This window comes from Moschus berezovskii, chromosome 22 (genome assembly GCF_049115385.1).
Source record: "Moschus berezovskii isolate FMDL1 chromosome 22, NW_MosBer_1.0, whole genome shotgun sequence".
Lineage (NCBI taxonomy): Eukaryota > Metazoa > Chordata > Mammalia > Artiodactyla > Moschidae > Moschus > Moschus berezovskii.
Window position 1 is genome coordinate 53,320,098 of NC_142481.1, and position 26,514 is coordinate 53,346,611.

Consider the following 26,514-nt stretch of genomic DNA (forward strand, 5'->3'; position numbering starts at 1 on the left):
GCCTACCCAGTGCTCAGATGCTGGGTTTCTCGGAACCTGTCCCAGGCCTGGGCTGGTTAAAAACAGAAAAAGTTCCTCTTGCAGCCTCTCTCTGAGCACCTCCCCATCATCAACACATCCCCAGGAGCCTCGGGATGCCAGGGACAGATAAAGGCAGATGCCCGGGCCCCTGGTTGCCCTCCACCCCTTCTGAGCTCTGCTCCTCCTTGGAGGGGAGAGAGGACAGCTCTCCTTGCCTTCCAGGCGGTTGGCAGAGCAGCGGCTGCTGTTCCTGCCTGCTGCCTGGCTGATGGAGAGATTATTTCTAAGCCCTTCCCATTCCCGCCCCCCCCTTCTCTTGCAGGACCACACTGGCTGTCCCCGTGGGACTCAGTGCAGAGCCGGCCGCTGAAGCAGGACAGCTGGCACAGCTCCCTCCCACCGCGAACCCCTCAGACCCTCACCTCTCACGGGGAAAGGGGCTTCTAGGTCCTTTCAAAAAAAACAACAACCCACCCCACTCCTCTTGGGCTTTTCTGCAGCTGCTGGAGAGAGAGATGCAGAATGAATGGACTTCTGGTTTCTGAAGGAGGCAAGGGAAGAAAGGTTGAAAACTAACTCAGCCAGAAACTGCTGTGTTTGGGATTTTTCTTTTCTTCCCGTTCATCTTCACCACAAACCCATCTCTTCCCTGGGCATCGAGACATGGGCTCCCTTTGCCTTGCCCGGCAGAGAGACAGCTGGAAATAGGCTCCCTGAGACAGGAGGGTGAGTTAAACTTCAGGGGAAGAAGTTAGTATTCGCTGCGGGGGTGGGGGGTATACAGGATGCTCTTAAACATCCCTTCCAAAGCACTGTTTTGAGTGACTACTTTTCCCACGCTCTGGAAGGAGGTTTGTGTGCTGGCTCTTCCTGGGGGGCAGTGGGTTACAAAGTTAGGTTTGTGCAATGAATGAAGAAAGGAAAGTTGGGGGGGTGGTTCTAGAAAGAGACCCTACTGGGAGACAGAGTCCCGGGTTGCACTGGGACTCACCGCGTGACCTTGGATGAGTCACTTCTGCTCTCAGGCTCTGGCTTTTTCACTGGGAAAACAAGAACTCTTGGGAAGGCTCCCTTGATTTCAAAATACTCTTTTCTCCGCAGGCTGCTCATCGTTTTCTGGCTGTACATTGTAAATGAAGTAATGCACGCAGAATAACAGACCATTGTGTGCTGAGCAAGTGTGAAATGCATATGCTGTGATTCAACTCTTCACTGCCTGCTGGAATCCAGCTGGCTCTGAAATTGATAAAACTTTTATTTCCATTCAGCCGCTGAGTTTTCCTCTTGATTGGAGTGCATCTTGGAATGTAAGGTTATAGATACTTTGGAAGCAGCTCTGGCTAGAATGAATAGTACAGAAAACGGTTGTGGGAGGCAGAGGATGAGAAATATTGTGGTGATGACTTTCTTTAATGCATGGGCTAAATCTGAAATCCTTCCTCTAAGTCAAGCATCCCAAATAGGTCTGAAACGGAGAGAGCATTAGAGGCGCTTTCATTTCACAGATGACAAGACCAAAGCCCAGAGAGGGGGAGTAACTGATGCAAGGTAGCCGAGACAAGCAGCCCGTGAACACGGAGGAGCACTGTCTTGATAGCAAAGTCCTCTAAGTGGGAAAGCAAGTAAGAGGACCGAGGCAGTGATTGTGGAGCTTCTCCTGGGAGTCAGGTGCTGTGCCAAGCACAGTTCCTCATTACTTAACTTTTCTGGGCCTCAGTTTCCTCATCTGTAAAATGGAGATATTAATGTCTACCTCAGGGGGTTGTTGAGATGACTTATCATAGGAAGGGCATGTGGATCAGTGCCTGGCATGTCAGAAACATCTAGAAGGGTGCTTAATATGCACCTCATATGTATTATTGCATGGAACGCTTACTGTGCCCAGTGAGGTGGGCACCCAAACTGCCCCAGCTAAGAAAGTGAAGCAAAAGGTTCAGCGAGGCTGAGAAACCCAGCTGGGGTGGCAGTCTGTAAGGGATTACAACCCGGCAGTGAACTTGAGAATCTTTTACACTCTTAAGCTGTATTTTCAATAACTGTACTTTGCAAGGTTGGGATGAGTCTTGTCATTGGCATAAGGATGCTGAGAACAGAGAGGTTAAGCTACAGGCCCAAGATCACCCAGTCTGGAAGTGACACAGCTCTGACTTGTCCAGCTCGGGACCGAGCTGCCCGAGTCCCAGTGCATCTAATGCCTATTCCAGGGAGATTCTTCTGAGACATAAATAAATGCTCCATCAGAGAAGGGATGTCATCATGTCCTTTCATACACCGATAGATCCCAGGTGCATAGTAGGTGTTCAGTAAATCTGTGCTGAATGAAAGATTAAAAGGATAAAGGATGCAGGTGCAGGAAAGCAGACGGGAGGCCATGCGGTCTAGGACTCTGCCCTGAGACTGATGGCTCCTCCCTTTTCTTGCTCTTGTCCCTTCGGGCGCCAGGACTTCCGCAATATCCATGCCTTCCCGGGACAGGGACCTGCATGCCGGACACCATCACTTCCGCTCCTGCAGCCCTTTGAGTCCCTTCTTGTCGGGCCCCGTGGAGCCACCATCCATCAAGGGCATTTACTACCGCAGGGCCCGGAAGGTGGGTGAGCTGGACACCTCCCTGACAGCAGACCTGAAGAAGGAGATGCTGGTCAACGTGGGGGGCCGGCGGTACCTGCTTCCGTGGAGTACTTTGGATGAGTTCCCCCTGAGCCGCCTGAGCAAACTCCGCTTCTGCAGGAGCCACGAGGAGATCGCTCAGCTCTGCGATGACTACGACGAGGACAACCAGGAGTTCTTCTTCGACCGGAGCCCTAGCGCTTTCGGGGTGATCGTGAGCTTCCTGGCAGCTGGCAAGCTGGTCCTCCTGCGGGAGATGTGCGTGCTGTCCTTCCAGGAGGAGCTGACCTACTGGGGCATCGAAGAAGCCAACCTGGAGAAGTGCTGCTTGCGGACGCTGCTGCGGAAGCTGGACGACCTGGCTGAGCTGCGCCGGGAGGAGGCCCTGCAGCGGCAGCGGGAGGCTGGGCGGCCCACCGTGCACACATCCCGCTGGGGGCTCTTCATGAGCCGGCTGCGCGAGATGGTGGAGAACCCGCAGTCTGGGCTCCCCGGGAAGGTCTTCGCTTGTCTGTCCATCCTCTTCGTGGCCACCACGGCGGTCAGCCTGTGCGTCAGCACCATGCCCGACCTGAGGGCAGAGGAGGACAAGGTGAGTGGTCCATCGCTCCATCAGGCGCGGGTGCCCGGGCCCGAGGGACGGGGGCCAACGATAACGTATTCATGTCTTTTCAGACAAGAAGGCAAGAAATGAATATGATCCGGTGTGGATTGTGTTCATTTTTAGACCAAGGCAACTGAAAAAGATATTTTATACATTTTTTGTTTTTTGAGAAAGAAGCACATGAAGGGGACCCACGAAAGTCAGGAGGCCCTGCCCCTGAGAGCAAACGCTGGACATTGTGGTCTTAATGGGCAAAGCTGGCCCAGCCCTGCCTCTCCTAGCTCTGTGAGCCGAGAGAATCGCTCCAACCTCTCTGAGCCTCAGTTTCCTCCTCCATGAGACACCTGACATCACTGTGAAGGTCCACACGCTCAGTGTACCCATCATGTGTTAATTGAGCAGCTATTCTGTGCTGAGCACTAGACCAGGTCCAGATTCTCTACCTCCTTAAGCCAACCTTCTCATGGCATCTCAGCTCTGACATTCCATTGTCACAGAATAAACTAAGGCTCAGAGCACTACTCTTGCCTAGAAAATCCCATGGATGGAGCAGCCTGGTAGGCTGCTGTCCGTGGGGTCGCTAAGGGTCGGACACGACTGAGCGACTTCACTTTCACTTTTCACTTTCACACATTGGAGAAGGAAATGGCAACCCACTCCAGTTTTCTTGCCTGGAGAATCCCAGGGACGGGGGAGCCTGGTGGGCTTCCGTCTATGGGGTCACGCAGAGTCGGACACGACTGAAGTGACTTCGGAGTAATCTAGCGAAGATGCGGATGACAGAAGAGATGCTTAGCCCTCATTCCTCCCAGTCAGTCCCTGCCTCCAGGGAACTCATGGAAGAGTCGATCTAGAAGTGACCCTGCCCCAGGAGGCCAGAGCAGAAACATTTGCTTGCCCACTCCTGCCCTCTCTGGTAGCTCAGTGGTAAAGAACTGTCTGCCAATGCAGGAGCTATGTGGGTTTGATCCCTGGGTTGGGAAGATCACCTGGAGGAGGGCATGGCAACCCACTCCAGTATTCTAACCTGGAGAATCCCACAGACAGAGGAGCCTGGTGAGCTACAGTCTATGGGGTCACAGAGAGTTGGACACGACTGAAGTGACTTAGCAGGCCCTGTCTTTCCAGGAAGCTGTGAGATAACCCTCCTCCCCACCCCTACCACCTACCCCAAGGGGCCAGATGGTCTGAAATGTGAGTTAAAAACCTAGCATTTTGTTGGGAAGGTTCTTGGAGAGCTTCAAACTGAGATTTGGACTGTTTCCTAAGTGAAAATGTTGCTCTATAATCCTCCATGGCTCCCCATCACCTGACTCATAGAGCTTACATTACAGTAGAGAGAGAGCCGATCATTAAAACATATACATAAGGTTATGCAGGCTGTGGGTGGTTTATAAACAGTGTCAGTTGACCTAAGTTCTCTTCCCTCAAACGTGTATTCCAGGGACGATCAGAGAAGTTTCCAGATAGAGGACAGAGATGTAGAACCAGTCAGTGCTTCACACGAGTAGGCTCTCAATAAATATTTGTTGATTAAAGTATTAAAATATCTTACCCAGTCTATACATGTTTTGTTATAAAGCAAATCAACCAAAATGTTTTAACTTTCAGACAGCTTTTCTCCCCATAGAGAGGACTGTAGCTCTAATCGTGGACTTTTATTTTTTTTCATTCTTTAACACAAAATTATGTGATTTAAGAATTTGCTTGTTCACTGAAATATTTACGTGTGGACACTGCAGTTGAAAGATTAGGACAAAGAAAGGAGCCTCAATCTCCTATGCTCCAAGGTTGCCCCGGGTCCTAGTTGCTGAAGAAGGACCCCTGGATTTTTCACAAGTCTATTCCTCTTAGGCATTTCCGGGGAGCCAGGATTTAGACTGTGCAGAGAGACAAGCTCTTTATAAAGCCTAATGCTTTTAAAATTACCCAGGGTATGAACCCAGGGTGTGACAGGGACCTGAAAAATTCAATTAGAGGTGAGTGAGAATCCTACAGAAGCTGTTTCTACTCGTGGATTGAGAGAGATGGTGTTCCCAGTCCAGTCACAAGCTCTGTGCAACTGGGAAGCCACCACTGGGTGCTCTGCCTAGAGAGGGGCCATGAGACCCTGCCCTCCAAAAAAAAATGTGTGTGTGTATTTCCCTGTTCTGACGGTAATTCAGAGAGCCTGGAGGCTGAGGGCCAGGTGGGCTTTGTTCTTTCAAACCATGCCCTTACATTTACATAAAAAGATGATGTTCTTTCTCGGCCACACATGCCTGGTATTTTGTATTTGGCCTCTGGGACATCAGTCTGAAAGCAGCGATTCAGCCCCGGCTGCAAAGCTGGGCATCTGCTCCTGGGGACAGGCAGTGCCCGGGAGGTGTGGGGGCCCAAGCTGTTGTCCCAAGGGGACAGGAACCACAGAACTGCTCCATCAAACATAGAGGAGGTGTCACCCTGGGATGGAGAGTCAGCACACATGCAAAGAAAGCACTTCCTTCCCTTTTCCTTCTAGCTTCTTACAGCAATATCCCTTAAGTAAACTTGGCAGTTGAGGAGCAGGGTCTGTGCCTAATATTGCAAATTAAAATGGAAGAGGGAGGAAGTAGATGGACAGGAAGGACCAAGCCAAGTACCGAAAGCCCCTCTGGAAGCATCTGGACTTCGCTGGGTTCCCTGGCAGAGCTCAGCCCCAAAGGAATGAGAGAACTGATGCTTATCAAGTGCCCTTCAGGAGGCTGGCATTGGACAGGAAGGACTTAATCTTTGTAACAGCTTTAGGAAATGGATACTGTAGCTACGACCATTTTGCAGGTAAGGAAACTGAGGCTCAGGGAAGTTTTATCACTTTCCTAAGCCCAAAGTAAGAAAGTGGCACAGCTAGGATTTGAGCTCACCTCCACCTGGCTCCCGGAGAAGGCAATGGCAAGCCACTCCAGTACTATTGCCTAGAAAATCCCATGGATGGAGGAGCCTGGTTGGCTGTAGTCTGTGGAGTCGCTAAGGGTCGGACACAACTGAGTGACTTCACTTTCACTTTTCACTTTCACACATTGGAGAAAGAAATGGCAACCCACTCCAGTGTTCTTGCCTGGAGAATCCCAGGGATGGGGGAGCCTGGTGGGCTTCCGTCTATGGGGTCGCACAGAGTCGGACACGACTGAAGTAACTTAGCAGCAGCAGCAGCCACCTGGCTCCAAAACCTGACCCCTCATGACAGAACCTTCTTCTAACCCTCCTGGGTTTGAATCTTGGTTTCACCCCTCATGAGCTCAGTGATCTCAAGAAAGTCACTTACTTCTTTGAGCCTCAGTTTTCTTATCTGTAAAATGGGGATGCTGTTAGCCCTTTCCTCAGGGGATTATGGTGAGAATTGAAAGAATTCATGTAACATGATTGGAACATAAGAAGTGCTCAAAAATGTTTGTCATCATTATTACATTATTATTCACTTATTAGGTGCTACTTAATAGGAAGTCATCACATTTATCCTTTTATTCATTCATCAATAGTCACCAGTTCAGTTCAGTCGCTCAGTCGTGTCTAACTCTTTGCAACCCCATGAATCACAGCACGTCAGGCCTCCCTGTCCATCACCAACTCCCGGAGTTCACTCAAACCCATGTCCATAGAGTCGGTGATGCCATCCAGCCATCTCATTCTCTGTCGTCCCCTTCTCCTCTCTCCCCCAACCTTTCCCAGCATCAGAGTCTTTTCCAGTGAGTCAACTTGTCGCCAAGTGCCACTAAATCCACTCATCTAGATGCTGCAGATCAGACAAATTCCTCACTTCCCTGGAGCTTGTATTCTGAACATCCCAGCTCCATTTTTAAAGTTCACATAACGTAAAATTAACCATCTTAAAGTGAACAATTCAGTGGCACTCAGCAAAATTCATAATGCTGTACAGCCAACACCTCTATCAAATTTCAATATATTTCTTAAAAAAAAAATTCCTTTTAAATTCCAGTGTATTTCTAAGAGAAAAACCTGGGCCAATCAGGCAGCCACTCCCCACCTCCACCCACAGCCACTGGCAATCACCAGGCTGCTTTCCATCTCCATGGATTTTCCTGTTCTAGACACTTCTTATAATGGAATCATACGATATGTGGCCTTTTGTTTCTGGCTTCATTCACTCCATGTAGTGTGTTCAAGGTTCATCTGTGTTGTAGCCTATGTCAGTACTGCACTGCTTTTAAAGGCTGCATAATATTCCACCGTCTGTAAATGTCACAGTGTGTTTGTCCATCTGTCCGATGATCAGTTCCTCAGATTCTTTGCTTCCCTCCGCCTACGTCCTCTGTCATGGTTGTCAACCCTGCCATTCAGCCCTAGTGCCCTGTACGAGTAGCCCCTGCCCAGCATCTCTGCTGGTCAGAACACCTTGTCCTCCCTCTGGAGGAAGCTGGAGGTCACTGGGCAGCCACAGCTGAACTCTTGCTCTTTTTATCTTGAGCCCTCCCTCCCTGCTTTCTGCTACCCAGCTCTGCCCTCGGACCTTTGTCTCTATGCCTCTACTTCTTCACTTGCAAAGGAGGATAATGGCACATCCGCTCAGACGAAGCCCTCGGACCGACGGTCTAGTTCTCCTGTGTGGGCACAGAGCCAGCACTGGCTGTTTGCCCCCACCTCTGGGAATCGCTCATGCCCCTCCCACGTGCGCATCTGCTTTGCTCCTCAAGCTGTCTCCCAGCTCTCAGGACCTCAGGGGATAAGCACAGGCATGTGCTCTCACAACCCCCCACCCGCCGCCCCCCACCCCCCTGTCCTCATTTTAGCTTCCACTTCTGCCCAGAGGCATGCTTGGGACTTCGGGGATGTTGAGAAGGGATGCACTCTGGATAGCAGCGCTGCAAAGCGCGCCAGGTGGGACCGTGGGACTCTGCGTCTCCCACCCCCTCGTGCCCTGTGCTGTGCCCCCACTCTCATGGGGACTGGAAAGGAAGGCATAGAGATTTTTAAAGATCAGGTGGATCCCCTGGGGTCCCTTGATGGAAGAATTCTCTCCTGGTTACAACTCACCTTTTGGGCTGCAGTCACCCCCTCCCCCACCTTGGATAAAAAGCCTCCCGCTGGAGCCAGCATCTCCTCCCCCATGGTCCTCTTTTCTTGGACCATGAATCAGCTCTGTATAGTACTGCCCACTCTCTGTAGCTTCTATGGTTCAGTGACGTTTGGTGATGGCTTTAGAAAAGTCTTCTTAACTTGGTTTGGGGAGTTTGGGGTTTCCTCGCCCCAAGCTGAGTCTCCCTAATATCTCAGCCAACAAGCACCAATCCCCATTTCCTAGATGCACCCCCCGCTCCAGAGTACATGCTTCACGCTGTCCCTCCTGCCTCACCATGCTCCCCTGGTGTCTGGGGGTTCAGTTCCTAACCCGCCTCTGCTTGCTCCTCACCCTCCTCAGAGCTCTCAGGGTTTTGGTTCAAGGTGGGGAGGGGGAGGCCCAAAGGCGAGGAGGGTGGCAGAGAGAGACCTGGCTCTCGGGGCAAGGCGTGAGTCAGCACCGCCAGCACCCTGAGACTAGGACCAGAGGCGCAAATGATGGAATTCATGGCCAGCAGGAAGGAAAGGGAGGGCAGTGGAAATGCTGAATGGAGCCGTGAGGCCAGCACTGAGCTAAGAGAGTCAGACTGGCTGCGTTCCCAAAGGGGAGCTGGCAGGTGTTGCTGTGAGAGAGACAAGGGTGCAGGGGAAGCTCCAAGGTCAAGACTCTGGCCCTGAGTCCCCCCAGATGGAACTTCTAGAACTGGCCCTGGCTGTACCTGCAGCCGTCTGCCGGACAGCATGTCCAGATGGTCCCTCAGGGACAGTGGCTCTGTCCTCAGAAAGCCCCGTCCACCCCCTGACCCCAGAGCCCTTCAGAGTAGCTCTGTTCTGGAGATTTAGGGAAGGACAGGGCAAGACTGTGGGCCACCCGCTCCACCTTGCCCGAACTGATGCGGCCACTCAAACTCGGGTTTCTTTTTTATTGTGATATAATATACTATCTAATGTTCACCCTTTTAAGGTACACAAATCAGTGGCTTTTTTAGTATGCAGTTGTGCAGCCATCCCCACTAATTCCAGAACATTTTTATCACTCTAAACAGCAATCTTGCACTTACTTCTGGTTACTCCCCATCCCCCCTGCTATCCACCAGCCCCAGGTGACTGTGAATGTACTTTCTATCTTCATGAATTTGCCTTTTCTGGGCACTTTATTCAGTTCAGTCCCTCAGTCGTGTCCAAGTCTTTGTGACCCCATGGACTGCAGCACACCAGGCTTCCCTGTCCATCACCAACTCCTGGAGTTTGTTCAAACTCATGTTCATCAAGTCGGTAATGCCATCCAACCATCTCATCCTCTGTCATCCCCTTCTCCTCCTGCCTTTGATCTTTCCCAGCATCAGGGTCTTTTCCAATGAGTCAGTTCTTCACATGAGATGACCAAAGTGTTGGAGCTTCAGCTTCAGCATCAGTCCTTCCAATGGTGCTTTATAGATACAGAATAATACAACATATGGTCCATTACGTTGGCTTCTTGCGTTAAGCATAAGGTTTTCAAGGTTCATCAGCTTTGTAGCACGTGTCAGAACTTCCTTTTCGTGGCTGAATAGTATTCCATCGCATGGACAGACCATATTTTGTTGATTCATTCATCTGTTGTTGAGCATTTAATTTCTTTCCACTTTTGGGCTGCTATCAATCACACTACTCCGAATCTTCACGTACAAGATTTTTGTGTGCATGTGCGTTTTCAGTTCCTTGAAGTATACACTTGGCACCGAAATTGCTTTGTCATATAGCAAATGTATCTTTAAGTTCTCAAGGGACCACCCACCTGTTTTCCACAACAGCTGTACCACTTTATATTCCCACCAGCAACGTTTGTGGGGGCTGGGAGCGGTTCTAATTTCTCCACAGCCTCAACAACACTTGTTTGTTTTTATCCAAGTATTACTGCTTTACTGTATATTAGTTCTAGGGGTACAACAGGGTGATTTGACATTTTTCTCCCTTATACTCAATTTAAAGATATTGTTAAATACCGGCTGTGTTCTTTGTGCTATATATCACACCCTCGTATCTTATTTATTTTATACCCAGTAGTTTGTACCTATTAATCCCCTGACACTTATTTTTTGTCCTTATAATCATAGCCATCCTGGTGAGGGTGGAGTGGTATCTCATTGTGTTTTTGATTTTCAACTCTGATTTTTAAAAAAAAAATATTTTCATGATGGAAAATTTGGGGCATTTTCAGAGTAAATAGAATAATCTAATGAACCCCTAATTACTACCCATGACTCAGCCTTCCAGACGCTCGAGAGCCTGCCACTCAGGTTCTCTGTCCAGCCTCTCCCACCTCCAGTTATTTAGCATCATGATTATTCATTTTACCATTATTTTACAGTCTGATGGGAGAAATTTACATACATTGAAGTGCACAAGTCCTAGCTGTTTGATGTAACAAATGGGGCACACATGTGTCACTCACAGCCCTGGTTGGTATGGAATATTCCCATCACCCCAGGATGCTCTTTCAGGTTCCTTTGTAGTCTTCCCTATCCCATCCAGAGGCGGCTGCTGTTTCCATGATTCTGTCCACCTCCCGTGAGCTTTGCCTGCTCTTGGACTTCACCTGGCTGGAAACATCACCCCTCATCTGCCTGTGACATTCGTCATGTTGTCATACATCCCTCCAGCCTTCCCAGGGCTGCTCATGTTTCTCTTCATCGCAGGAGGAAATCAGAGCACTCCTTATTCCCACCACAGACAAGTGCCCCCACGAAGGTGACCAAGCACCCCGGTTTGCCCAGGACTGTGGGGGGGACTTTCTGGTGACCCGGAACTTTCTGTTGCTCAATCTGGGGAAAATTCTGGGCAAACCAGGATGAGGGGTCCATCCTACCTGCAGAATACAACCGAAAACCTCCTCGGAGAAGGTGACTTTCTCCTTTCCTTCTGTTCTAGTTTACCTCAGATATTGACTGGCCTGGGAATCATTTTCTCAGCTCGAGCCCCATAAATCCCTACCACCCCAACACCGGCTGCTCGTAGGGCATTTCTCTGAGGACCAGTGCTGGGAGGTTGGTTTAGGATGCAGAGCTGAGCAGCAATGCAGAGGTGACTCCACACAGCACTTGCTGCAGTGCAGGGAGGTGGCTGGCGGGAGGTGGGTGGTTCATGCCTGGAATATCCAAAAGCCGGCACCAGAGGCAGAGGGAGGAGGGCCCACAGAGCCTTCTCTGCCTCCCAGGAGTCGCCTTCCTGAGCTACAGGGTCACTGGTCTGGGGAGATTACTCCCAGGCCACCCGAGGCTCTTACCCCAAAGGGAAAGCTCCCCGAATGTCAGCGATGAAAGGGGCCTTATAGAGAGAATCTGGCCCAGAGTCTGAAAAACTTCCAGGTGCCTCTGAGTCAACAGGAGTCCTTTCCAAAATGCAGATTCCTGGGCCACCCTCCAGGGCTTTGATTTTGTGATGGGAGCCCCAGAACCAACATTTGTAACAAGCACTCTGGGGGATTCTGACGCAGGGCTTATGAATCGGCTTTGAGAAATGTCGATTCTGTCCCACCCTCTTTGTCAGGAGGTAAAGCACAGAAAGGGGCAATGACCACCGAAAGTCCACAGAGCAAGTTTGTAGCAGGACTGGGGAATCGGGATCCAAAACTCCTGAACTTTGCAGAACCCCGAAGCAAACCCCAGGCAGTCATGGCAAAGAACTCTTGTGTTCTGGAGAATTTCCTCTGCTCCTTGTAGAATTCAGGACAGGAGAAGGTATAGTTACCCTTCAGCTGAGTAGGGGACTCTTTCTGTGACTAGTGGGTCATCTTGTACAGGCAGCTGCAATGTTTTGTGTACCTGCAGCAGCAGCAGCCTGCTAACTACTTCTCCTGCATTATTCCCATTGGTCACAGCTCTCCCGGGGCAGAGAAACAACAGTCCAGGGGGGATGAAGGATTTGCCTTAGTAGGTGGGAGTGAACCTGAGTCACAGACACTCTGGACTCCACGCCCTCAACTGCACCCCACCAACTCCCACCTCTCGGATCAGAGAGGACAGGGGAGAGAGCTACCCCACTCAGGACCGGTGAATAGAGATCAGGACAGTACAGCCCCTTTCTCCCTCCAAAGGTCAGACAAAAAAAACATTTCAATTCAGCTTTCCCGTGAGCCCAGGCACTGGAAATAATTCCTTTTTCCACCTCAGAGGTTTTTAATCCAAAGAAAACTGGAGTTGTCAATGTGTTGCTTTTCACTTAGTCAGCTGGCTTCAGTCATTCGTTCCCTCATCCGTCATAGATACAGCTGCCAGAGATCTAGACATGGATGGAGATGGAGATAATGCAGAGGTAGATGCAGACCAAGAGGGAGATACAGATGATATACATATAGTCGTAATGTTTAGAGTCAGGTTCTCGACTCTGGCTTCACATGAGAATTATTGATGGGGCTTCTGGAAAGTTCTACCACTCAGACTCAAACCTAGATGTCCCAGCCAGGACATCAGGATTTTTCAAAGCCCCCCCAGGTGATTCTAACATGCACAGTCAAGGCTGAGAACCACTACACTAGAAACAGAGCTTCTCCAACCTTATTGTGTGCATAAATTATTGTTAAAATGCAGATTCTGCAGCTCCCAGGGGAGGCTTATGCTTTTGGTTCCAGGACACTCTTTGAGTGGCAGAAGGACTAGCGGAAGTCTCTGTTGGGGGCAGGGGTAGGGGTGTGAATGACACAGGGAGGAAGCCACAGGAGCCCCACCTGGCTGGGATCTCTTGGGAAGGAAATAGTTGCAATCTGCACCACAGGGGTATACTAGGAATGGTGGCATCCTCTGCCCTTCCCACCCACCCACCCCCAGCCTCCAAGCCTCCAGAAACCACAGCTGCTTCTCTGGTCCTTTACCTCCAAAGTCTAGCATGGGACCTGGCACAAGGTGAGCCCTCCATGCGGTGTTTTTTTTTTTAAGTAATTTTATTTATCTATTTGTGGCTGCGCGGGGTCTTCACTGCTACGCGGGCTTTTCTCTAGCAGCAGCGAGTAGGGGCTACTCTCTATTCATAGTTGCAGTGCACAGGCTTCTCATTGCAGCGGCTCCTCTTATTGTGGAGCACAGACTCCAGGGCAAAGGCTCAGCAGTTGCGGCAAATGGGCTTTGTTGCTCCACAGCATGTGGGATCTTCCTGGACCAGGGATCAAATCCATGTCCTCTGCATTGGCAGGTGGATTCTTTACCACTGAGCCACCAGACAAGCCTGCCCTCCATATGTTTTGTTGGATGAATGAATGAGGGATCGTGGGCAAAGCAGTTACAAAATAGTCTGTAGTCTCCGGGAGACCATCTCCTCCAAATGTGGGCTCAGGCAAGTTATTTCAGTGCTCAGAACCATTTCCTGGACTGTCAGTGAAGCCTGCTCGCGGCATCACTGTGGGGGTTAAGTGACAGCACCAGATCAGCGCCTGGTACACAGAGCTCCTTATGTTGGTAAAGGAGAAAGTTGGCTGCTGTAACCAAGAGGCTCCATGAGAGAACAGCTTTCAACACAATATGCTTAGTCGCTCAGTCGTGTCCGACTCTTTGTGACCCATGGACTGTAGCCCTCCAGGCTTTTCTGTCCATGGGGATTCTCCAGGCAAGAATACTGGAGTAGGTTGCCATGCCTTCCTCCAGAGCATCTTCCCAACCCAGGGATCGAACCCAGGTATCCCGCATTGCAGGCAGATTCTTTACCATCTGAGCCACCAGGGAAGCCCTTCAACACAACAGACGCTGGATTCTCTCTCACCCAAGAGGGACCAAGGAGAGTGGGCAGCTCTCATTCTGAGACCCAGGTTTTTCCCACGGTGATGCTTATGCTTCCTAGGGCATCGGTCCAGTCGGCTGGTTCTAAGCTGGGTTGCACGGCTGGCTGGGTGGTCCAAGGTCATAGGAAGGGGAGAAAGAGTGCAGGAACTCACACCCACCACTAAAGTCCTGGAACTGGAAGTGTGGTGCATCACTTCTGTTTACATTCTGTGGGTAGGGACTTGGTCATCTGGCCACACTTAGCTGCAGAGGAAGCTAGATCAGGTGGTTTCTGAGCTAGCTGACTGGCCATGAGCCCAGCTGCAACTTGAGAACTACAATAAAAAGGGAGTTTTGGCAGATGACTAAGAGTCTAAAACAGCTCCATTGATATAGAGATACAGATTAATTATAGATGGATAGATAGATAGAACATAAAGACTACATGGCTATCCCTGGTGGCTCAGAGGTTAAAGTGTCTGCCTGCAATGCAGGAGACCTGGGTTCGATCCCTGGGTTGGGAAGATCCCCTGGAGAAGGAAATGGCAAACCACTCCAGTATTCTTGCCTGGAGAATCCCATGGACGGAGGAGCCTGGTGGGCTACAGTCCATGGGGTCGCAAAGAGTCGGACACGACTGAGCGACTTCACTTTCATTTTCAAAGACTATATACTATACAAAGAATGCATAGACTATACACTATACAAAGAATATATAAAGACTATATACTCTACAAAGAATGTATAGAGAATATATATTTAAATGTTTAATACAGAGTATAATGGGCTTCTCAGGTGGCTCAGTAGTAAAGAATCTGCCTGCAATTCAGTAGCCGCAGGAGACATGGGTTCGATCCCTGGGTCAGGAAGATCCCTGGAGGAGGGCATGGCAACCCATTCCAGTATCCTTGCCTGGAGAATCCCATGGACACAGGAGCCTGGTCAGCTATAGTCCACGGGGTCCCTAAGAGTCAGACACGACTGAAGTGACTTAGCACACATATATCAATCTATTATGACATATATAACATGTATTTAAATATTAATACATTATTATTACTAAATGTTAATATGTAGTAGTACGTATTCATATATTAATAGTATATTTAATATATGAAATATAGAGAATATATTTAGTATAGACTTCAGTTCAGTTCAGTTCAGTTCAGTTGCTCAGTCGCGTCCGACTCTTTGCGACCCCATGAATCACAGCACGCCAGGCCTCCCTGTCCATCACCAACTCCCGGAGTTCACTCAAACTCATGTCCATCGAGTTGGTGATGCCATCCAATTCTCTGTCCTCCCCATCTCCTCCCGCCCCCAATTTCACCCAGCATCAGACTCTTTTCCAGTGAGTCAACTCGTCGCATGAGGTGGCCAAAGTATTAGCATAGCATTTTTAGTAGAGACTGTACATATGGAATCTGTGTATATGAAATCAGTCTCAGTATCAGTACAGAGCTCTAGAAATGCTTCTCAGCATGGTTCTCTGGCCATTTCCGGTGCTTCGTCTCTCTACCCTGCATTTCCTCGCCTCTCCAGGGGGAGTGCTCGCAGAAATGCTACTACATTTTCATCGTGGAGACCATCTGCGTGGCCTGGTTTTCCCTCGAGTTCTGCCTGCGGTTTGTCCAGGCCCAGAACAAGTGCCAGTTCTTCCAAGGGCCCCTGAACATCATCGACATCCTGGCCATCTTCCCCTACTACGTGTCCCTCGCCGTGTCCGACGAGCCCCAGGAGGACGGCGAGCGGCCAGGCGGGAGCTCGTACCTGGAGAAGGTGGGGCTGGCGCTGCGCGTGCTGCGGGCTCTCCGCATCCTCTACGTGATGCGCCTGGCGCGCCACTCGCTGGGGCTGCAGACGCTGGGCCTCACGGTGCGCCGCTGCACGCGCGAGTTCGGCCTGCTCCTCCTTTTCCTGTGCGTGGCCATCACTCTCTTCTCTCCTCTGGTCTATGTGGCTGAGAATGAATCCGGGCGGGTCCTGGAGTTCACTAGCATCCCGGCCTCCTATTGGTGGGCCGTTATCTCCATGACAACGGTGGGCTACGGAGACATGGTACCCAGCAGCGTGCCGGGCCAGATGGTGGCCCTCAGCAGCATCCTGAGCGGCATTCTCATCATGGCCTTCCCGGCCACGTCCATCTTCCACACCTTCTCGCACTCCTACCTGGAGCTCAAGAAGGAGCAGGAGGAGCTTCAGGCCCGCCTCCGCCGCCTGCAGAACGCGGCCACGGCCAGCGAACACGAATTCCTGAGGGACGTCAATGACCTGAGCCTGGAGGGCCCTGCCTTGCCCATCGCATACATTTAACTCAAAATGCTCCCCCGAAGATGCCAGACCTTCAGCGCATGGCCCTCGGCTGACATGAGCTGGAGATGGAGAACACGAGTGCCTGGATCCTCCAGGAGTGTGTTTGTAGAGCTTGGGGGCTCACTCCCAAAGCTGGGAGGGGCTCGAGGCCAAGGAGGTTTGGTCGGGTGATTCGTGAGCCTCCTGGGCACAGTGGTCCAGGCTGGCCTTATCCATGTCACTTGCCATTTCCTCTCTCCCTGCCCCTCGCTGAGCACATCCAGCTTTGCTGGGTTAGGTCTGTCTCCCTTCCTTCCCAGCAGAGTCTTCAACATCCCAGGCTGGATTCCAGACACCCACAGAACTGAACTTACAGAATTCCATTCCTCCCCTAAGACCCTCTTCTCTGGGCCAACTCACCGCCAGGAACTGGAGGGGTCAGTCACTGCAAACCCCTCTGATCAGAGCTCTCCACCCATCCCTATCTGTGGCTCCAGCCGGGGTCAGTGTACTCTCCCATTGCTCACACCACCCATGGCATTTTCCTAATGCAGTTGCCTCTGCCCAGCTCTGGAAGCCCTTAGCCAAGAAGGCAGGACTGCATCTGTGTTAAATCCCGCAGTGGGGGCTGGGGGCCCGCCATCCCTCCTGATGTGCCTGGGACCTGGGCAGGAGCACCACTTGCTGGCACAGCAAGCCCTCCTGGGCTCTTGGTGGGACCTTCTCCAATTATCCAGTCCTTGGCCTTGACAGAGGCTAACTCTCTCAGGGCACCCAGTTGTCCCTTGAGAGAACCATTCCTGCTGCTGGTTCCTTTAGCCCTTTGGGGACCTTGGTTTTCCACTCAGCTAAACCACCAGAGACGCAGCATAGAAATGAGGGCAGCCTTAGGATCTGTGCCCTCTGCCTGCTCCCCAGATCCCTTGATGCCAGAGGATAAGACCTTCTTTGGCCTATATTTAAACAAATTCATTCGCTTAGGGTTAGGGTTCATTCATTAACATGCCTGACCCTTTGCATCCAGCATAGGAGGCAGAGGTTGGACCAAGTCATTGGAGATAGCAGTGCATCCTGAGCAGAGGAGAAGGAGCAGTGATTTCTGGGCAGTCGGCTCATGGAGGGCTTCAGAGAGACACAGGAGGGGGTGGATGCAAAGGGTTGCTTTGGAAGACAAAGCTGGAAAGGTGGGCCAGGATGAGATGCTGTGTAGAGGACTTGTACATTTCAGTAGATGCAGAGGAGACATTGGAGATGCTGGAGGAAGGGGTGATGTGAATGGACTGCAGTGTGGATGAAGATGATGGGATGGGCTGCTGGAAAACCAGTTTGGAACAGGGAACAATTGAGCAGTTCAGGCAAGCTGCAAGCACCTACCTCCTCCATGTCATTAATTGTACAGGTGGTGCCAGATCCTGGAGTCTCATCTTTTGTTTCCCAGCTGAGCACACCTGCGAAAGGCCAGTGACCTCCCACCAGTGGCTCTGCCATGCACTGCTACATGCTGTGGGCTGTAAATCTGCTAAGAAAGACCAGAAGGTTGCAAATGGATGATGGAGAGGAGGTTGTGGACCTCTGGATCTAATGTAGTTCACCTGTAAGCATTTCATCTATGGGGACAACCAACCTTCATTTCGCTAGTATTTAGGGCAGGCCTACTAGGTACTGGGCATACGCTTCCCCCTGACCACAATGCCAGGGTCAGTTTAACCACAGGTGGCTTGGGCAGGGGGCCATCTATACCAGCATCTAGCTTCAAGCTGGCCTTGACCTTGTGGGGAGCCCTCATTCCCTTTGACTGCTCTAGTGCCATCTCAGCTGGGGAGCATACATGTCCCCCCATTCCTCTAGCCCCCCAAGAATCAGCAGGGCACCCCCTAGTCCTTCCTAAGATGACATTTCACCAAATAGGCACTCTGCATGGTGGCAGAGTGGCCAGTCAGGGCTTCCCTGGTAGCTCAGCTGGTAAAGAATCTCCCTGCAATGCAGGAGACCCCAGTTTGATTTCTGGGTCAGAAAGATCCCCTGGAGAAGGGATAGGCTACCCAGTCCAGTATTCTTGGGCTTCCCTGATGGCTCAAACAATAAAAAATCTGCCTACAATGCAGGAAGGAGACTTGGGTTCGATCCCTGGGTTGGGAAGATACCCTGGAGGAGGGCATGGTAACCCACTCCAGTATTCTTGCCTGGAGAATCCCCATAGACAGAGGAACCTGGCAGGCTATATAGTCCATGGGGTCACAAAGAGTTGGAAATGACTGATTTGACTAAGCACAGCACAGCACAGTGGCCAGTTACACAAGGAAAAGTCCTGCCCCTCAGAAAAGCCACCTGTGACTTTAGCCCCATCCCTCTCTGCCAGTTTCAGGGGCTGGGCTAAATCTGTGGTTTTCCAGTTGGGGTCCCACGAAGATCCTCAGGGCTGCTGCTGTTCCAAGGCGCAGCATTTGAAAATACTGATTTTTAAAAGAATGTGCAAACACCCTCCCCCATTTTAGTCATGGCCCTGCTGTGGGGCAAGCTCACCCCAGACCTGGAATGGCCTAGGACCCATATCAGGCCCCACATGGATCCTCCCTCTTCTTCTTCTTTTCTCTTACTAAATTTTTGGCCACTATGCAGCATGTGGGATCTTAGTTCCCCAACCAGGGATCAAACCCTCACCCTTCTCATTGGAAGCAGGGAATCTCCCTGGACCATCAGGGAAGTCCCGGGTCCTCCTCTCTCTTCTGACTGGAGACTTTTTTGTGCTGCAAACCTGTGGCAAAAACCCCTCACTTCCACTCAGCCCATTCTGTGACTGGCTCCCACCAAGGCCTCCCTCTTTTCTTGTTTCCCATACTTTGGCATCCAAACAAAAATGTACTAAGATTAAAAGAAAAATAGTTGAGCCCATCACCAACATTATGAGCCTCTACAGTGTCTCAGTACATGCCCGGTGGAAATTCTTTACCAAATTAGAAGTGGAAAATTGAAATTGATTGCTTGCAAGTGGGGCTTAATTAAAAGCTCTATTTTTCTCGCCCTTCCATGTCCCCTGGGGACTGATCTCCTTGTGTTAGTCTAGTTTGGCAGAGCTGCCTTTCCTTCATGCTGATTGGGTAGAATGGGTGTGACCAGCAGGTTGCTAGGCAGTCTCTTCATCCCCATTGGCTGAAAAGAGTCTCGCGATTCCCAGAAGGGCTTGTTTTTCTTGGAGGCCAATGGGCATGACTGCAGCCAAAAGTTGAAATTTTCCAGCTGAAGGCAAAGAGCAAAGGTCCTTTTGCTTCAAGTCACTTCCATGTGGCTCCCAGAGGCAACTTTAAAATGTTGGTTCAACACCTCTCTAGCCAGAGTTGAGCCCACATGATTTGAGGATGGATAGGTTAATTCTTCAACACCCTGCAGGTGGGGCTTGACTCACTGATTCTGTTTACATGGCCTTTAGGATGGAAGGCCTATCAGAAGACAGTCTAAGCAGGTGGTTACCATGGGTGTCTGTGAACCTCTTGAGATTATGTACATCTCAAAATGCACAGCTTTGAAGAAGGGCCATGTGACATTTATCAACCCTCAAGGGAATCCATGACCCCAGAAAAAGGACAAGAAGTTAAGTAAATTGACTTCTGCATTTTAACATGGAGAGACCAAGGTTCAGAGAGGGAAAGCCACCTACCCAAGGCCACAGAGCCGGTTCATTTAGTTAGATCCAAGTATCCTGATTCCCAGCAGAACACTCTTTCTATTAATAGTATATCAGCTCTTAGGTTCATCTGACACAGTGCTTGAGACCACAAAGAAAATATTCAAAACAAGATTGTAACACATTGCCACGTACCCCAAGCAGGGTAAGGAGAGTCGTCTTGGGGCCTCCGAGCACCAGCTCTTACCCTTCGTATAACATGGACATGGAAATAATTCCACTGGGCTTTCTTTCTCTCATTGATCCCACAGAGAGGGTGGAGGAGAGAGTTGTTAAGTTTTCTCCCAGTGTGGACAGTCTGTGATTCTGGGAAGTTCATTGCAACTGTTTATATGATGGGGGGTAGGGGCAGGTAAGAAATCGAGAGAGCTGAGAAAGAAATGCTCACCACGGTCCCTGACTATCCGCAGAACTGCTCCCTTAGCAAAAACCATAGGTAGTTCAAGTCTGAATATGAGTTCATGGAGATCTCTGCCCACAAGCTTCCCACCATGTTTCTACCTGTCCACCTGGGCATTTCACACCCAGTGCCTGGCTGCACGACTCAGCCTGTCCCCGCCCATCTCCCTCCAAGGGCTTAAACTCTCTCCCTCCGCTTCTTGTTGAAATGGTCATCATGGGCTTCACTTGTTGAAAGATTGCTAGGCACCAGGCAATTGATTTTTTAACATTTTATTTGGGAAACTCACCAAAAGTAGTTGCAAAAACAAAAATAGTACACAGAAGACTCCAATACATCTTTCAAGAAACATTTAGCCCCATTTGCTGTATCATTTGCTCTATTTTTTTATTATTATTATCTATATGTAGGATGCTTTTCTGGACCCTTTGAGGGTAGGTGACTATATCATGGCACTTTGCTCTCAGAACTTAAGAAGATGGTAACTGAAAAGTCCATCAGAACACCATGGGTCCAAGGGTTTCCAGCCAAGAGTTTCCACAAGGGGTTTGGAAATCTCTGGTGTTGACACGCAACAAAGCCCGTGTATGTCTTGTGCATTTCAGAGTGCAGTGTCCATTGATTTCATCAGTCTCTCAAAGGAATCTACAACTCCTCCCCTCAAATAAAAAGATAGAAGCTCTAAGGGAAACCAACTCCTTCATTTTAAGATGGAGAGCCCAAGGAGATCCAAAATACTTTGCTGTGTAGATCCTAAGAATAAGGACATTCTCTTACAAAGCCATAAGGCAGTTAACCAATGTCAGCACATTCAACATGGATGCAATATTTTAATCTAATCTACTGTCCGGTCCAGCTTTGTCGACTGACCTAATAATATCCTTTATAGACTTTCCCCTCTGGGACAGGGTCCAGGGTAGGCTTGGATGTTGCATTTCGTTGTCCTATCTCTTTAGCCTCCTGTAGTCTAGATCTTTCCACAGCTTTCGTTTGTCATAGATGGCATGGAAATTCAGCGTGAGTTTCATCTCCCTTTTCTAGCAGAATGTGCCTCATTTTGCACCCATCCCCTTGTGTCTCCTCATGGTTAGATTGAGGCTGTACTTTTCTGGCCAGAAGTTGTATTATTCTCTGGAATCACATCCAGGGGTGACATACGAGCCCTTTATTATGGAAGGTGACCTGGGAAATGCTGGCAGGGGAGTGGATCAAGAGAGCTGGGGAGTGCTGGCCGGCCCAAAGCCATTCAAATGAGGAAAAGAACCCCAGCTCCCATGCAGCCCACATAGAACATGCTGGAAGGACCACCCCAGCACCTCGGTGAGGAGGAGAGAGGGTCTGCCTGGCAGGTGACCTCATCCCCAAGACTCAGAGCAGGTCTGTTCTCTCCCCGGCTGCCAGGAGCAAGGGACCATCCCTCAACCTCTGACTCTGCCAACCTGGGAGCCGCCTGGCGCACACAGTCTCAGAGTTAAACGATCCTTATGGTCACTGCATCCAACCTGCCTCTTTCATGGGTGTGGACATGGAGGCCCAGGGAGGGGACGTGATGGGACAGGTCACACAGTCAGAGTCGGCAAAGCCAGGACTGGCAGGCAGCGCCTGCAGCTCTGTGCTTCCTGACCCTCGCCCAGCACTGGACTCATCCATCATTTGACATCTAACCAAGGGGCACCTCCCAGAACACAGTGTCGGTTAAAAATAAAACAAACAAAGGGACGCGCTCTCCTCACCGGCCCTGAGGCTCCCAGGCCGTCCAGAGCATCCCCACCTCCCCAGCTGCCAGCTCCAGGTGACACACGGAGAAGGCACATGGTTTTCACAAGTCACCTTTCCTGTATGTGGGACAAAAGGAAAAAGAATGAATTTGGGCACCCTGAGCTAAAATTAGCCAATCTTGCTGTTCCAAAAGCTTCCATTGTACTCAGTGAATTACTGGTTTGAAATAAGATCCCCTGGAGAACTCAGCAATTTCACCTGCGCCTTCCTAACTAAGCTTCTGGGGCTCCCCCACCCCTGCAACTCCTAGAGAAACATTAAACAATACTGAGACATGACAAGTGGCTTCTCTGGTGTGTTGGGGCAGGTCTAGCCTTGGAGACTGCTGGGGCGGACCTCGGGATGTAGGAGGTGGGAGGGTCCTCCAGGTGATGGGTGGCAGGGGTCAAGCTCACCTATCTCTGGATCATGGCCAAGTCAGAAGTCGGAAGGGCAATGGTTAGTTTCTAGGGCACTGATTCTTAAATGCCTGCCTTGTGCCAGGCATTGTTCTGTCAGCAAGACAGATGCTCCTGGACATGTGACTAGGGGGGACGATCAGAGGAGGGAGGCAGACCACAGATAAGAAGGAAATTAACAGGACAGGGGACTTCTTTGGTGGTCCAGTGGTTAAGAATCCACCTTCCAATGCAGGGGATATGGGTTTCATCCCTGGTCTGTGGGAACTAAGATCCCACATGCCACAGGAAGAAAGCTTGTGTGCCCCAATAAGAGAAGCCAGTGGGCAGCAACAAAGACCCAGCACAGCCAGAACAATAAACAGGACGAGCAGAGCCTAGGAGGGAAGAGGGCAGAGTGGTGATGGGACGAGCCCTATGGGGCACCTGCTCTGAGGAGTTCTGTCTTGGTCATCCCAGATGTTTGGGTTCCCCCAGAAGGAAACCCCGAGGCAAGGATTTACAGGCAGGCCGTTTATTTGGGGGATCGTCAATAAACACGTACATTTTTAGGACACATCCACAAACATCAGTTAGAGATGTTTTGTTTCCAAGGACAGGAAACTCAGACTTCATCAATCAAATGGACAAAGAAAAGGAAACTTTACTGGTTCTTATGACTGACAATCCGTAAGGAGCTCAGGTGTGGTTTGATCCACATTCCCTAGGTCTTTATTTTTTAAATACTGATCGATTTATTTGTTTGGCTGCACTGGGTCTTAGTTGCAGCCTGCAGGATCTTCAGTCTTTGCTGTGGCATGCAGGATCTTTTATTTGCAGCATGTGGAATCTAGTTCCCTGACCAGGGTTCGAACCTGGGCCCTCTGCATTGGGAGCTCAGAGTCTTAGCCACTAGACCAGCAGGGAAGTCCCTCTCTAGGTCTTTTAGAATGCTTCTCAGTTCAGTTCAGTTCAGTTCAGTCACTCAGTCGTGTCCGACTCTCTGCGACCCCATAAATCACAGCACGCCAGGCCTCCCTGTCCATCACCAACTCCCGGAGTTCACTCAAACTCATGTCCATCGAGTCGGTGATGCCTTCCAGCCATCTCATTCTCCGTCGTCCCCGTCTCCTCCCACCCCCAATCCCTCCCAGCATCAGACTATTTTCCCTTGAGTCAACTCGTCACATGAGGTGGCCAAAGAATTGGAGCTTCAGCTTCAGCATCAGTCCTTCCAATGAACACCCAGGACTGATCTCCTCTAGAATGGACTGGTTGGATCTCCTTGCAGTCCAAGGGACTCTCAAGAGTCTTCTCCAGCACCACAGTTCAAAAGCATCAATTCTTCAGCGATCAGCCTTCTTCACAGTCCTACTCTCACAGCCATACATGACCACTGGAAAAACCGTAGCCTTGACTAGACGGACCTTTGTTGGCAAAGTAATGTCTCTGCTTTTTAATATACTATCTAGGTTCTACAGGTCAGCAAAAAAAAAAAAGAGCTCTGGAAATTTTCAAAATGTCTTCCAGAGTCATATTTTGGAACAGGGTTTCTGTTCTTTCTGTCTAACCCAACGGTCCCCAACCTTTCTGGCACCAGGGATCGATTTCATGGAAGACAGTTTTTCCACAGATGGGGGACAGGGGATGGTTTCGGGATGGTTCAAGCACATGACATTTATTGTGCACTTTATTTCTATTGTTATTACATGAGCTCCACCTCAGATCCGGGATGTTGGGGACCCCTGCTCTAACCACCCCCTGTGAAGAGAAGACTATCGTTTATTCATTTTCAATGCTGGTTTGTTGGGCATCCTCTTTGTGGGAGACCCCATGGGGCAGGGAGCCAGGGGGAGGGAGAGAGACAAGCTGAGAGCAGCCAGGCCTTGATAACAGCCACCATTGCTGATGACGGCCAAGATCCAGGCACAGGGCTTGGCTCACTTCCCAGTTCATCCCACCGTGACCCTGTGGGCCATGGATTGGTGACCAACTCTCATTCGCCAAGTGGGGAAACTGAAGCTTGGAAAGGTGGAGTGGCCCCTCGATTCGGCTCGTGGGTCCATACTCGTGCTCAGCATTGAAGACCACACAAGGGGAGGGTCAGCACAGGGCAGGGGTCCAGGACAGACCCCAGGGCTCGGAGCTGCAGGCAATGGGGGATGGGAGTGATGGCAAAGGCAGCTTGTGTGTTGTGCCTGGCTAGGTTATGTCACCTCCCGGCTCAAAAATGCGGTTGTTGGCAAAACTCTGCCCAGCGGGGATCGGGCCAGGAAGACATTAACAAGCTCTCCCTTTCAGAAACAACCTTCATCATCACCCTGCAATAATAAATCAGCTGAGTCAAAGGAGCTGAGCGAATAATGTGGTAACAGGCACTGTCTTGGGAGGGAAGATTGGACAGGCAGATTTATGCAACGTGGGGACAAATATTACTTACGTGGCAGAACAAGGCAGAGTTAATGTCATTTTGAATAACTTGTTTACCCACTGATTATGTGATTAATGAATATCAAAAGACTCATTGCATAGAACTGAAGTTGTGAATGGCTGGGATCTGGTTGTAGTCATCATCACAGGACAAAAAGTAAATCAATTTAAATGATCTCCAGGGGAAAACAATGTGTAATAAATGTGCTAATTAATAGGCTTGGGTGTTTTAAAAATCCTCTCCATCCCTGAAAAAAAAAATAAGAAGAAATCATTATTTCAAAGTTGCTGCTGCTGCTGCTAAGTCACTTCAGTCGTATCCGACTCTGTGTGACCCCATAGACGGAAGCCCGCCAGGCTCCCCCGTCCCTGGGATTCTCCAGGCAAGAACACTGGAGTGGGTTGCCATTTCCTTCTCCAATGTGTGAAAGTGGAAAGTGAAGTGAAGTCGCTCAGTCGTGTCCGACACGTAGCAACCCCATGGACTGCAGCCTACCAGGCTCCTCCATCCATGGGATTTTCCAGGCAATAGTACTGGAGTGGCTTGCCATTGCCTTCTCCGTATTTCAAAGTTAGCCTGTTTTTTTTTCTCTGTTTAAATAACAATAAAGTGTGCTAGTCGCTCAATCATGTCCAACACTTTGCAACCCCATGGACCATAGCCCACCAGGCTCTGCTGTCTGTGGAATTTTCTAGGCATGAACACTGGAGTGGGTTGTCATTACCTTTTTCAGGGGATCTTCCCAACCCAGGGATTGAACCTGGGTCTCCTGAGTGGCAGGCAGATTTTTTTTTTACCATCTGAGCCACCAGGGAAGCCCTTAAATAACAATACTGGTATTAAAAAATAATCTCACTGTTTTCTCAAAGAGAAAAAATATCAGCACTTGTCTGGCTTTTGAGACCCTCCATCCTGGTTCAAACTCCTGGCTGTCCTTCCTTTGCACGTGCGTGTTCCTAAATACCAGTCTGCCTTTGGCAGCTGCTCCCGCCTCCCCCAGCCCCCATCCTCTCTTGCCCCCTCCCAAGCCCGCCAACCCACAGCTCTTCCTCTCAGGGGCCAAGGCTGCATCTCTCACCCCCGTGGCCTATAGGAGAGAGCAGAGGAGAGCTGCTGAGAGGCAGGAGGGAGCTCTTGGAAACACACCGTCCAGCCACGTTATACAAGAGGTTGGGGGTTCTGTCCAAGGTCACAGAAGTGACTCCAGCAGCAGCCCAGGGGCTTCCAGGTGCTTGAGGACGTCAGGGGCCGGGGTGGGAACTGCAGCTTCCATCCCAACCCTGCATGCTCTTCTGGAAGGTGCCCACCTTCACCTGGTTAATTTTCTCACCAGTAAAGTGGAGCAGCGAGAGCATCCACCTTGGTGGTGGGAGGTTTAATGTGACCGCATCTGTAAAGCCTGGGGCAGGGGCGGCCAGGGCCGGGGGCAGGCAGGGCCTGCTCTAGCCTGTCGGCTCTCTGCTCTATCGCCCCCTCCCTGCCACGCCCCTCGTTGGCAGCAGCACTGGTCGAAAGGGAGAGGACAGGGCCCAGAAGATGGACAGAGGGAAAGCCC

General features: G+C 50.4%; 1 protein-coding gene across 2 annotated transcripts; it reads left to right on the forward strand.

Annotated features, from left to right (window-relative positions):
* Positions 1–25,157, forward strand: KCNG4 (potassium voltage-gated channel modifier subfamily G member 4). Of its 2 annotated transcripts, XM_055413037.2 has the most exons (4): positions 613–747; positions 1,123–1,328; positions 2,464–3,223; positions 15,541–25,157. In XM_055413037.2, coding segments are annotated over exons 2-4 (1,533 nt in total). In that variant the 5' UTR covers positions 613–747; positions 1,123–1,326; the 3' UTR covers positions 16,312–25,157. The 2 variants fall into 2 exon arrangements, with proteins under 2 accessions (XP_055269011.2, XP_055269012.2); XM_055413036.2 differs by lacking the exon at positions 1,123–1,328 and having other exon boundaries at positions 1–747.
* The last annotated feature ends 1,357 nt before the right edge of the window (positions 25,158–26,514 follow it).